Source organism: Chelmon rostratus, chromosome 11, assembly GCF_017976325.1.
Source record: "Chelmon rostratus isolate fCheRos1 chromosome 11, fCheRos1.pri, whole genome shotgun sequence".
NCBI classification, from domain to species: Eukaryota; Metazoa; Chordata; class Actinopteri; order Chaetodontiformes; family Chaetodontidae; genus Chelmon; species Chelmon rostratus.
Genome location: NC_055668.1, coordinates 16,295,923 through 16,309,208, shown reverse-complemented (window position 1 = coordinate 16,309,208; position 13,286 = coordinate 16,295,923). Strand labels below are relative to the sequence as shown.

The 13,286-nt window shown below is 41.0% G+C and overlaps 1 protein-coding gene across 1 annotated transcript in view; it reads left to right on the top strand.

Annotated features, from left to right (window-relative positions):
• The window catches only part of LOC121613728 (VPS10 domain-containing receptor SorCS1-like), a 54,166-nt gene that overhangs the window by 26,858 nt on the left and 14,022 nt on the right, over positions 1-13,286 (top strand). Inside the window, exons 8-23 of the mRNA XM_041947333.1 lie at positions 196-285; positions 1,098-1,277; positions 3,400-3,546; positions 4,618-4,720; positions 5,042-5,118; positions 5,649-5,740; positions 5,890-5,997; positions 6,276-6,393; positions 6,543-6,676; positions 8,026-8,139; positions 9,059-9,230; positions 9,508-9,694; positions 10,427-10,560; positions 10,666-10,789; positions 11,734-11,846; positions 12,721-12,855. Coding sequence (XP_041803267.1) covers positions 196-285; positions 1,098-1,277; positions 3,400-3,546; positions 4,618-4,720; positions 5,042-5,118; positions 5,649-5,740; positions 5,890-5,997; positions 6,276-6,393; positions 6,543-6,676; positions 8,026-8,139; positions 9,059-9,230; positions 9,508-9,694; positions 10,427-10,560; positions 10,666-10,789; positions 11,734-11,846; positions 12,721-12,855 — 2,028 coding nt within the window. The remainder of the gene's footprint in view (positions 1-195; positions 286-1,097; positions 1,278-3,399; positions 3,547-4,617; positions 4,721-5,041; positions 5,119-5,648; positions 5,741-5,889; positions 5,998-6,275; positions 6,394-6,542; positions 6,677-8,025; positions 8,140-9,058; positions 9,231-9,507; positions 9,695-10,426; positions 10,561-10,665; positions 10,790-11,733; positions 11,847-12,720; positions 12,856-13,286) is intronic.

Here is a 13,286-nt window from a genome sequence, read left to right as displayed (position 1 = left end):
ATCACAGCGTCGTGTATTATACTACAACTCCACTCTGCCAGAATGCACAACATCCCAAATAGTAGAAAACCCAGAGTTTTGATGATGGTTGAAATTGTTTAAAGCATGCTGGCAGCAATCAGCGCACACAGTGACGTTTATGAATATTTACCTGATATGTGATGGACTGTAAATTGTACTATATTGCTTTTTCAGGTGCCAATAGGTGGCCAGTCAGTCCATTATGTGTCCTATAAAAGGCATGCTTTCTACCCAATGAAGCTTCCCAAGTACACGCTGCCAAAGGTAAGACTGCTGGAGAGGATGCAGTGTTTGGTGAGTCGAGTATATGCAGAGGAATGAGTAGCTGCGTAGCATTAACTTAACTGTGACACACTCTCCCTTTCAGATGATGTTAAGTAAGCTTGTTCCCAGTTAGTCATAATGTTTGCTGACAAATCCTTTAATTGTTTACCCCGCATTATTATCTGCCTGAAAACTGCTTCGGTTATGCATAATTATATCTTCAGATCTTGTGTTTATTTAAGACCCATGCATAGTTTTTAATCAGATACCCCCTCCATCTGTATCAACAGATATTTCCTAAAGAAATGAATGCAGAGTCAGTTTCACTGCAAAGAACTGCAAAGGAATTTTCTGAAAGAGAGAAGGCCATTTGCATTTTGCACAAAATAGTGCTTGCCACTGAATTCCATTTACTAAAAGCACAGCAGGGTGGTTTAGTGGTGTGAGGGACCGTGTCATAACAACAGGAGAGATTTAGTGCCCACGGTGTTGTTTCGATCAATCTATCCATTCGTCCATCCATCCATGTGTGCCGTCAGTTTCCTTGAGGAGGACACGTCTCTTACCTCGCCTCACCCTGGATAAGGGATTCAGTAAAATTAAACAGAGCCTGTCTTCATTTTTAGTGCATGGCATGAAACGCCTGAGGTCTAATCGCTGCTGATCCTGACTGAATCATGTCAAGATTCGCTGCTCGAGCTCCGTGGCCGCTCTGTGCACACTACTGTGCAGATTCACACGTTTATGTTGAGAGAGCCCAGTTAAATCGATTCTTCAGACCTTGACATCTAGTCACGATTTCTTTTTTTCAGGACTTGCAGATAATCAGCACCGACGATAACCAGGTGGTGGCAGCCATTCAGGACTGGCACCAGAATGACTCCTACAACCTGTACATGTCTGAGTCCAGAGGGCTGTTCTTCACCCTGATGCTGGAGAGCGTTGTGAGCAGTGGAGGACCGGAGGGCAACATCATGATAGACCTGTATGAGGTGGGCAGCGACAGTGCTGCTGGGGCGGCGCTGTCATACTTTTACATACTGTCGTGTTGGACCAACTGAAATCACTGGCCTGGTTTTGTGACTGCTGCAGGTTATAGGACAATGTGTCATGTTCACTAAAATCATTTAGTGCAATTAAAAAAATAACAAGTGCAATTATACATGCAAAATTATATTAGAAAGCTGCAGTGATCAGTCAATTATTCGATTAGTTGATAGAAAGATAATTGATCAAAATAACTGGTTGAGTCATTTGTCAAGCAGAGATGCCAAACATTTTCCTGTTCCAGCTTTGAACCTCAAAGCTGCTTTATGGACATCACCTTGAGCTTTCACTGTTTGCGCTATTTGCACGATTAATTGATTTATCGAGAAAACAATCGTCAGATTAATCGAAAAGCAATATAAATGTTAGTTGCAGCCTAGAATGTTCCAAAATTTTATTTATTTATTCTTATTCATTTCTTATTTAATTAGTGCTGAAATGAGTGAGTGTGTTAGATGGTAGTCGAGTGGCGTAAAATCTGCAACATTGCTTGATCATTTAAAACAAATTGATCAAACAAAAAATTGATCTGCAACCTCCAGGTTCTCAAATTTGAAGATTTTGATGCTTTATGTACTTGCCAGTTGATTATCTGACTATTTTACTCTATCTGTGGTTTTGAACTGAAACTTCTGGCAGACAAGAGCAGAGCTACAACTAACCATTATTTTCATTATCAATCAATCTAGCAAACATTTCTGTGATTGATCGTTGGCCTATAAGATGATTAAAAGCAACATGATGCCTGAATCATGCCAGATAATGAAAACAATAAAAAACAACTCCCATGATCCCACAGTGCTTTATGACATCATCAAACCACGTCTTTGCTTTCATTGTTTTGAGTGAGAGACAGCAGGAATTACATACTGTGTGTTTAACTGACTAATTGATTATCAAATTAGTCGCTGATTTATGTTTTTATTGATTGATTGATCGATTAATTGCAGGTCTGGACAAGAGAAGAAATTTGCGCTCAATGCTGTGTTCTTAGGATTTAATGGGTATTTTTCTGACATTGTGCAGATGCAGAAAAACATACCGGACAGATTCATTAATAATGAAAATAATACTTACCAGACCTCTTAGCTTTATTCATTGATCCACACACATTCACATCACATGCAATTTAGAGTCTGCAGTCCACCAGGCTTTCATGTCTTTCACCGTGAGCACCATACAAATTTAAATCCCTGGTTTGGGAGCTTTCATGAACAATTAAACAGACTCTGACAAGTAAAGTACCAGCAGACAGCCTACAAGTCGAGTCAGGGTTCATCCCGATTTTCTCGTGTCTCAGATGTCCTCACAATAACGGAACAGATGTTGGTACATTTTATTCTGCAGCATCTGAGTGTCTCTCTCATATCCACTTCCTGCCTGCTTTTATTATCTTTTTTGTGTGACATTATCATCAAGCAAAAACACATTGAGTAGGCTCTGTTTTTAGGAAACATACCATCTATGGGCAAGTTTAGTGTCACTTAGTCACAGTGCAGGAAAAATAACATCTTTAACTTGTGCCCTGAACATGTTCGCTGTGTCGACAGATGTGCTATGAGGATGCAGAGACTGCACATGTATGCGTCAGTCCAGATTACCCTCATCTCCAGCCGGCAGTAAAAGCATCACATTGTTACAAACACACCTAAGATAGCCATCAGTGTTGGTTACTCTCACAGCTCACTGACCTCCACACACATTTGACGCCCAGAAATATGGAGTTATGCAATGACTTGACCAGCAGAACACATGAAATCCTTTGATGGAATCCTTGTCCTCCCTGAATGGAAGAGAAACTCAAGCGATGGAGGCACGTGAGAGCCTGAATTTCTGTGCACATAAATACAAAGAAGAAGAAATATCTCAGGGCTGCGCCATATGTTGTTTTGATTCTGCAGAGTCCTACAGATGGTCCAAAATAGTGCTCCCTGTCACTTTCAGACATCTCTTCCTCTCCGATCTAGGCCTTCAGCTTTACTTAAGTCTGAATAATTTACGGTTGTTTTTTTTCCTCCCTTTTTTGTTATTTTTCCCCATACTGCTCTCCTTCTCTCATGTTCGCAGGTTGCCGGGATTAAAGGGGTGTTCCTGTCAAATAAAGTTGTTGAGAACCAAGTGAAAACTTATATCACATACAACAAGGGGAGAGACTGGCGGCTTCTTCAGGCTCCAGCAACCGATCTCCAGGGAAATAAGGTCTATTGTGAACAGGTAAGTGGGCCACTGATGAGAGACAGATTTGGTTATTTGGATTTCTGTTATCAGCTGAAAAAAAAAACAAACGCTACAGTGGATCGTGCCATGCTGTGGACCAAGAGTGCAAATATATGTGGGTCACAAAAACAGCAGAATGTGTCAGCAGCTGAAAAGACTCTAACACTCAAGTCTTTTCAACATAACTCTCTTTAATTATGAATCCAAAAATATGAGGTTACTAAATTAAGGTTGTTCTTTCTTGTTTCTTTTTTGTATTATAATAGTCTAATATGATTCATTGTATGACATATTGTATCATAACTATTGGGATGGTTTTAATATTTAAAAAATGCAGGATTTACAGTGCAGTGGAACTAAACATTTTTATTAGATTATTACGAAAAGTAACAGAGACGGTTTGTTGCTATTCCTTATTCAGTAAAAGTCTGATCATCTGTATAGTTAAAACATTTTAATGGCAAAGTTTGGTACATGGCAGTGAGGAAAAACACCCTTAATTAACTTGAAGAAAAAAAACACAAAGTGGCAAATGGAATCAACAATTAAATAAAATAAACAGACATTTTATAATAAATAAAATCTGATCAAACACTTAAAAAGGTCTCATGGACACACCCCATCATCCAAACTGCTTTTTAATCTACTGTGCAGACTCTCATAAGATGCAATCTCTGCCACTGCATCTACCCACTCTGTTAAATCTGGAGCTTTAGCTGTTTTTAGATGCCTCAGAATGATTCTGGAGGCTGCAATAACACCAACCATAATAAGTGAAAAAACACATTTTGATATATCCGCTTTGTGAGTAAGCATAACTCAGGACTTTGATATTGAAATTCCAGCGCAAATGACCCTGATTCACTTACGTTCTATGGAGAGTTATGATGTATGATAATATCCATGTATTGTATTGTATGTTGAAAACATTTCCAAATATGAAATTCCTCTGCTGGATAATTAATGATTATGATAGATTCACAATTAATTCAGGACAGCTTTTGTGAAAGCTCGTATTTCATTTTCACATTCTGACATGAGCAAACTAATCTCCTTTGTGTTTCGCAGCCTTACTGTTCGTTACACCTACACCTCCACGTATCAGAAAATCCCTACACCTCGGGAAACATTGTCAGCAAAGAGTCGGCCCCAGGAATTATAATAGCGTCAGGTGAGGAGATTATTTGATTTGCACTTTGATTTCCGCATCCATACTGTTGTTTATTCTCGATCACATCCCTCAGCGCTCCCAATCAAATCTGTTCCTCCTCTTCCCAGCAGGGCCTCTCCCAGCTTTACAGTTTACAAAATGAAATTAAATCAATCCCTCGTGCACATCTCTTCCATGACGATGACATTTCTTTTGTCTTATCTGAAGAAATGCTCAGATTTCAAAAGAAGCACACATACTCATTTGCTTGTGTAACGGTTTAAATGACATGCTTGAAATAATGAGGATTATGAATAGTGATGTTCCACCTTTTGTGTTCAGGTGTTTTTGGACCTGAGCTGACGAGCACTAATGTCAGTATTTTCATCACATCTGATGCTGGAAACACCTGGAGAGAGGTACAGTTTGACGTCGCAGGGTGAATTTAGTGCTGCTGTTCTGCACAGTCACTTTTTGGTTACGTTAATATGCCTTCAAATGTACGGTTTAAACTTTCTTTATTCAGAGAACGTCTTTAAAGCTGGAACTGCTGCCTTCCCCTTGATCTTTCCCCTCCATATAACACAGAATATGATGAGAAAGATTTGACTTCACTCTGGCATTAACCGAATAAAGAATGGGTGAACAAAAGTAGGAAGCTTTCAATGCCAAGCTCTCGGTTCTCGCTTTTCAGTTCTCTGTGCTGCAGTTACAAAGAAATAAGAGTGAAGTTTTGACATGCAGCATTGTGTAAGACATGCGCATCTCTGATCCCACAAACAAATAAACCCCAAGGATTTTTGTTATCAGCTTAAGATTTTGACAGAGAGCAACACCGGCTGCAACAGAACTGTTGAGGTTTCCGCTTTAGTGCGTGTTCCTCATGTCGTCACCATGCACTTGTCTAGTTTCCCCTGGTGTGATAAAGTGAGTCTGGTCGTGTCTGCAGGTGTTTCAGGAAGAGTACAGCGTGTTTTTCCTGAATCAAGGAGGATCTCTGGTGGCCATCCGACACACACCTCTGCCAATTAGACATATTTGGTAAGGCTCTCCGAGGATGTGCCACATCTTTTTAGAGACTATCTCCAAACTAAGGAGTGAGACTGCTTTCCTGCGGAGGCTTTTCTTACTGAATTCGACTCTGTTTGTGGCTGGTCTGTCTCTGATCCAACCATTGTTCTCTCCCTCAGGCTGAGTTTTGATGAGGGCAGAAACTGGGACAAATATAGCTTCACCTCCTCTCCGCTCTATGTTGATGGGGTGCTGGGGGAGCCTGGAGAGGACACCCTCATAATGACGTAAGATCTGAAGGAGCCACGCATGTGCGTCTAGTTTGTTAATTACTGCACTGGGTAATTATATGTTACTCCGATGAAGACTTAGAAGTGTACATAAATATTTTCATAAGCCCAAGATGCGGAGGAGTTTGGCAGTTTCCCGCAGAGGAACATAGATTACAGTCAGCGCTTTAAAATTACTCACAGTGAAGGTTTTCACACAACAGGTTTTTTTCTTTCTTGAATTTGCCCCATATACCAAATGTTTTTGACCTAGTTCTCCTGACTTGTTTGTGCAGAATATTCGGCCATTTCAGTCATCGATCTGAGTGGCAACTTGTCAAAATTGACTTCCGGTCCGTTTTCCAACAACGATGCACATCTGACGACTATCTGACGTGGCAGCTACACAATGAGGTACGAGGACTCGGCTGTTGATGGCACGGCTCGATCTTTGATTAAACTCAAGTGAATTTCTTTGAGTCAGCCGCACAATAAAAGCAAGATGGTAAGAAATAAAAGGAAAAAGAACCTCTGAAATGTTTATGATGCATTATTCATCACAGGGGGAAGTGTGCATCATGGGAATGAAGAGAATCTTCCAAAAACTGAAAGCAAACGTTCGATGTGTCAAGGCCAGAGATCAGTATATTTCCCAGATGTCAGACTCCTGCCCATGCACAGAGGCAGATTTTGAGTGGTGAGTTCCCTGCTCTGCAGCTACTCTTTTCACTTCATTAAATCTAATGCACAGCACTTCATCAGTCTCCAGAGGCAGAGTCTGTGAAGCAAACCTAAGGCACAACAAGAGGACTGTTTGAACAGCTACATTTTATAATTCACAACTTGTTATTCTTATTTCTGTTACCTCTCTGTCAACTTAGGATGTTAGTGCTGTGATTTGAAATCATGTCATGAGTTGTTTAACTGTTGGATGTTAATAATCCTGACGTAAGATTGCGGTTGTAATAAATATCTCAATATTAATGAAAATATCAAAATATCATTTCAGTATATCAGAATACTGCAAATGTGTCCAAAAATGCTCATATAGAAATAGAAATAAAATAACTGTGTCACTTTACATTGGACAAAAATCTAAAAACAAAAACTTAAAAGACTCATTTTGTTCATTTGAACTGTATTTAGCATGGGCTAATTCTTTTGGGCAGCATCATTTCATAAAAGAGTAATGCTGGACGATCACATCATCACAACACAACTGAACTGACAGGAAATGCAGTCCTAGCAATCAAATATGTGATAGCAGTACTCTGCTGCATCTTACTTAAATCAAGTGCATTTGAATAGTTTAAGCTCTTTATTGTACCGTACATTACAATTACACTGAAGCAAAATCTAATTAGACATAAAATAGAGGAGCAGCTAAAATAGACTGGACTAAATAAACTAAAATAGATGGACAAGTGTGCAGTAATAGCAGAATGTATAAAATGTAATTTAAACAAGTTGTGCAGTAATGTAGTAACTATGTGTACATAATGAGAACAGGTTATAGAATATACGTAGATGTAAAATAGAGACGATTTGCATAATGAATAAAAGTGATGGCTCACTCCATTCACATCTTCTCTACGTCTACCAAGTCAGAACTTTTCAGACATCGCTGTGTCTCATCCTTTCTTTCATCTTCCCGATCTCGCCGGTGCTAAATGAGCAGCGCTGACTACCACATTAACACCACTTTATTACTAAAAGATGCGTTAAACTTTCAAACTCTGAGACAGCGCTTCCCTCATCAGGATGAAAGGAGTCTGGCGATCCCTCTGACTTTGCCGAGGTGTAATTATGGTTTGCGTAAACACACACGATGCCTGCTCTGCTTCAGGAGTTCGATACATAAAACATCAAATTTAAAAAAAAGTGTGAGCTGTGAAAAGTTTCCACGCACCTCAATTCACAGCAGGCATGCACTTGCTGCGTGTGTGATGCTGTTTGAGCTGTGTAATTGTATTTGGTATTTTAAATAAATGATGCTGAATCTCAGTAACACCCCATTTTCTGTGTTTGTTGTTCCCCCTCAAACAGCGACTATGGCTTTGAGAGGCAGATTGATGGGAGCTGCTCTCCGGCTTTCTGGTTCGTTCCTTCAGCCACATCTAGAGACTGCATCACGGGGGACAGCTTCCTCAACACCACGGGGTACACCTCATTCATTTGCGCTGACAGCAGCAAAGGGAGGAGTGGGTGCACACAGGCCCTCTGTTACACGTAAACTTTGTTGAAAATCACACACTATTCTGCAGTGGTGCAAAGTACAAATGTTTCAATTTTCTTCTACTTTTTTCTTATAGTACATTTATTTGACAGCTGAGTTACTTTTTGGGTGGAGATTTTACATAAAAAAAAAAACATTTGATAAGCTTATAAAATTCAGCTCACAGTTATATACCCACTGTTTTTGAGCTCTTTAATGCCTATGAGTTGTTAGCACCAAAGAGAGACATTTTACTGATAATTCTTACATACTTTTTACTTGTAATGGAGTTTTTTTTTTACACTGTTGTATTGGCACTTTTACCCAAGTAAAGAATCAGAATACTTCCTCCACCGCTGCTATCATGTGTGAAAATGGTTGCTCGCATACTAGACAAGAAAGGTTCCCAAACTTATGCACATTTTAAAGAGGAAAATGAGAATACAAGCAGGATTGCAAGTTGGTGTGAGGCTGATCTATTTACAATAGCCACAGTAAACCACATGCTGCAGCTGAGATTGAAAACCAGTTAGCAAGCGAGCAGAAAAGTAGCTAAAAGTAATGGATAACTATTTGAAACAACAGGATAGCTATGTTTTGTATGACAAAAAATGTTGTGTTCATCTTTTTTTATGTAATTAATCGTGAACAAGCATCTGGTTTCAAATCAGTTCAGGGGAACAGATCGGTAAGTGACGGCCGCTGCTGATGAACGGCTAACTGAGCTGATAGAGCTGTGGCTGTGCAGCAGAGAGGACCACTGTTATCATGAAAGTCTTCCTGTGCGTGCTTTTGTAACATGTCTGCTTTCCCACTCACGCACTGCTCATCTGTGTCTTTTTGGGGGTCTTAAATGAATTCCAGATATCGCAGGGCTTTGTCTAACAACTGCACCGAGGGAACGCTGCTGAAGTACAGCCCCAGGCGACAAAAGTGTCCCAGTCAGGCCCCCAGGGGCCTCCAGCTCTTCACCAGCGAGGGAACTCTGGTGGCAACCCTGGAGAAGAATGTCACTTTCTTGGTCTTTCTGGAAGAGGTGCAGACTTCACTTAACAAAGCAACAGTAGTGCAGTACACGGCGACACTTGTAGTCTGCACGCTTTTTTTTTGCTGTGTAGTTATCTGTATATCGAGATGCTGGCATAGACGTAGCACAGACGCTGGAGCGCCGTATCAAATAAATATGCAGTGACATGATTTAGCACTTGACCTCGTTCTTGTAGATATTATAGAAAGTGCGCTGTTGTGTGACAAACGTCCGAGGCTGCATTGTGACTGACAGCATTGCTTTCTTTTTTGTCTTTTTTTTGAAGGGTCTCAGCTCCACGACAAGTGTGACGGTGGACTTTGGCGACGGGACCGCCATATCGTACGTTAACATAAGCTCCATCGATGACGGGGTCAAGCATATCTACAGCAAAGTTGGCATCTACCAAGTTTCTGCTACAGCTACCAACACTCTGGGCTTTGACAGGGTGATCCTCTATCTCCACGTCTCCTGTGAGTCGATGTGTTCATATAAGAAAACAGGCCCTTTTCCTCCAGAATACTATAACGAATTGTGTAAAACACCTTCGCTTTAAGGGCTTGAGTGATGCAGTCAGTGATGATTACCTGGCTGAGTGCTTGTTTCCCGCCACATGAGAAGGTGAACTTGTTAGCAACTAACTTAATTTTAATTAATATCGTTAAGTTAGTTAACTCATACACTATGAGTTATTTTCTCCAACCTTTATCACAGCTGATTCAACAGCCTTCAGACAGGTGAGAACACTTGTGAGCCCTTCGAGAGAAAAAACAATGCAAAACATTTGGGCAAAGACGCTCACGACTCCTCTGCAACTTCAGATTGGTTCATTAAAGTCAGACTCCATCCAAAATTCCAATCCAAGGTTTTGGGTGTCTCTCACCGCGCGTGGGTGGGAAAGACGGCTGCTTGTTGTTTCCTCATTGACAGTGAAGGGCAGCGGTGGTCAGTTTGAATTCAGCTCATTATAATGGATACCAGCGGTGACATTTTCATGAAGGCAAAAAGCATCAAAACATCCGCAGACACTCTCCGAACCACTCCCGCAGTCCAATCTTCTCCACTGTCTGCCTATATGCTCGTTGTGTTCCAGACAGCCACCGCTGTGCCAAAACATTGCCGAATACGTGACTTCTGTTGGAAATTTGGACATCATGAAAGCAGCATTTAGCAATTATTCTAGTTTTTATGTTTCCTCTCTAAAGGTCAACTCGAACAGGTCCAGCTCTCATCTCCCTCTGTGGTTGTCAAGAGCAAAGCGGTGAACCTCACGACAGTGTTACGGCCCAGCAATGTGGGGACTGTCACCTATTACTGGTGGTTTGATAACAAAACGGAGGTAAGCCTTACTTTCTTGTTCTTCCTCCGTGCAGCCAATTAACTGAATGACACGACAGATTCACAAGTCACAGCACATGTCTCTCTCTGTCTCTTCGTCGTTTAGCCTGTTGTGACCCTGGACGGAGTGATGTCCTTCATTTTCTCCAAGGAGGGAAGTCACACTGTCACCGTCCAGGCTTCAGTGGGCAACACTGTCCTTCAGGACCAAATGACTGTGGCAGTTTATGGTGAATCATATATAGTTTTTATATTACTTTTCCCTTTACTCAATACCCTTAAACAGCCTTGTAGTATAATATTACATTTTTTTTTTTTTTAAAAAGGGTCCTCTTTTCTTGAGCTTTTGTGATCAGTGGATGGAGTTTGCTTAGTTGTCATGGTGATGGGTTTGTTGTCATGGCATTTGACACACACACACACACAGCCACACACACGGTCAAAGGAAATTCATAAGTCAGAAACAAAAGAATGTAAAATTATACAGGTGCAGACATAATTATAATTATTACTGTAAGGATATACAGTATGTCAGTATATATCAGTATATATATATTCACATCTTTTGTTCCAGTTTTGAATAGTTTCATTCCTGCGGCTTCTCTTTGATGTTGATGAAAGAGTTGGCAAAATAGTAGATGTAGTGAAGAGCAATGCATACAGTAGCTCCCAGTGGTGTGTAATCAATATATTTTATCATGGGAGCTCAACTGTCTTGTTTAGTACTATATAACAAACGGATTCAAGGCTTTAGTGATAGATAATGATGCTAAATGAAGTTAGAAGATCACAGGGCTGAAATATATCTCTGCTTCTTACAAGGGCAAGTTAGGAAAGACGTTTCATTCATCTTTGGCAGCTTTGCATGAGATCCATCTTATTCATCGTATGCAAGGGTGCATCATCTTATTCATCATATGCATCTTTGCATAAGACAAATGGGTCATAATGTGCAGCATCTACAAAAGAATTAACTGAAGCTGTAAATCATAACCATTTTCAGCCCTTTTCAATTTGGCTCTCACGTCAACGGCCTCCATGCTGGAAATACAGATTCGCTCCGCACAGGCAACCTCACAATCAGGGTTATTGGAATCATTATTGTGAAGAGGGCTCCTCCGTTATGAAGTTAGAGAGACGACAGGTCTGAATTAAATTTCTGGCTGGATTTCAGATTACTTCCGGTCACATGTTTTGGCGTTTTCTTCCAATCTGGATGAGCTGAACCCCGGGGTGTCTGAGTGGCGAGAGGACGTCGGCCGAGTGGTGAAGAGCTCCATGGTTCAGGTCAGTGCTGCAGCTGCTAGCTCATATTATAAAGACGATAACATAACCGGGAATGAACTAAACTCCACTTGGATTTGACCATTAGCGGCTTTGCACCAGCCCGGAGAGAAAAACTCACGTCTCTGTCCAGTGAGCCGGTGATATTCCATTCTTGGTTATGCTACATTTGTAATGAATGAATGTGATTGTGTGTCAAGTGGTGCACTCCGCCACTTGCGGTGTCTTTGACCTCGCTTGCTGTGTAATTAGTTGTTAACCTCAACACGCTGACATGGCACATCACCCAAAATGATTACTACCAGTACACGCTTTCAACTGAGCTTGTCAAAACGCTAAAGGGCAGTCAAAGCGCTGCCTTGACAGTTATCGTTTGCTCTTTAAAGAGTCTAATGCCATGGCCTGGAGAGAATGCCAAAACCTCGAGTTAAGAGAGCCTAACTGCGGTTAAATGTGCCTGTTTTCCCTCTCAAACATTGTAGCGGGTTATGTAAAAGACTTGGATCCTGAGCTTTATATATAACCCACAGTAGCCCTCAGTATGAAACATTCACTTTGACCTTATGTCTTGTCAGATATGACCACGGTTTACGGCAGCAAACTGACAGGAGACCTCTGGTTACGGCATAAATGCACTAAAAGCCCTGGCATTTGCCAAAGACTGTCAAATTGAACTTGCATGTTTCAGTTGATCCGTGCATTATATCTTGACAGTGACTGGTACTTAGGCAAATGATATATGAAGCAACAAGCCAACAGCACTTGCTCATTAATGCTGGCCAGCCCTGATCAAATTTCATGGGCAAAAACACAGAATATCAACCCAACGAGCGTCCAATGAACCCCTTTTAATGAGGTTTTGTTGTTTTTATTAAAGGTCACAGGAATCAGCGAGGATCAGCTCCTGGTCACGGTGCTTCCAGGCCTACCGACCACAGCAGAGGTTTTCATCGTGCCCGAGAAGAGGTCAAGACACGGAGGCGTGGATGAAAAGTTGGCGCACCTGGATCAGGTACGGTCTTGTCAAATCATTTTAATGTCCCCTGGCAGATGCTCGGCACAACGTGGTTTTCTGTGATAATTAAAACGGCACAAAAGCAAGCTGAAGGAAGTCAAGAGAGCGTCTCTCAAGAGGACGTCCCTGGTGAATATGTCCTTTGCTTTAGAGTGTCAGACAGCACTACTGAGTCACTTTAAGCTCTATTGTTGTATTAAAAAGAGAACATATTTTATGATGTCTGGATGTCTCTCATCAGAAGGTTACATCTTGTTTTGCAGCTTCACATTATTTTTTTTTTCCAACTTTCAAGGTAAATGGGTGGGTTGATATCAGCAGCACAGTACAGTAAAACTGTACAGACTCATGGTCTGCAAGTGACATCTGCACACATACTGTCAGTTTTTTCCAAGTATTTTATATATAAGGTCAATTTGTCCTTACAA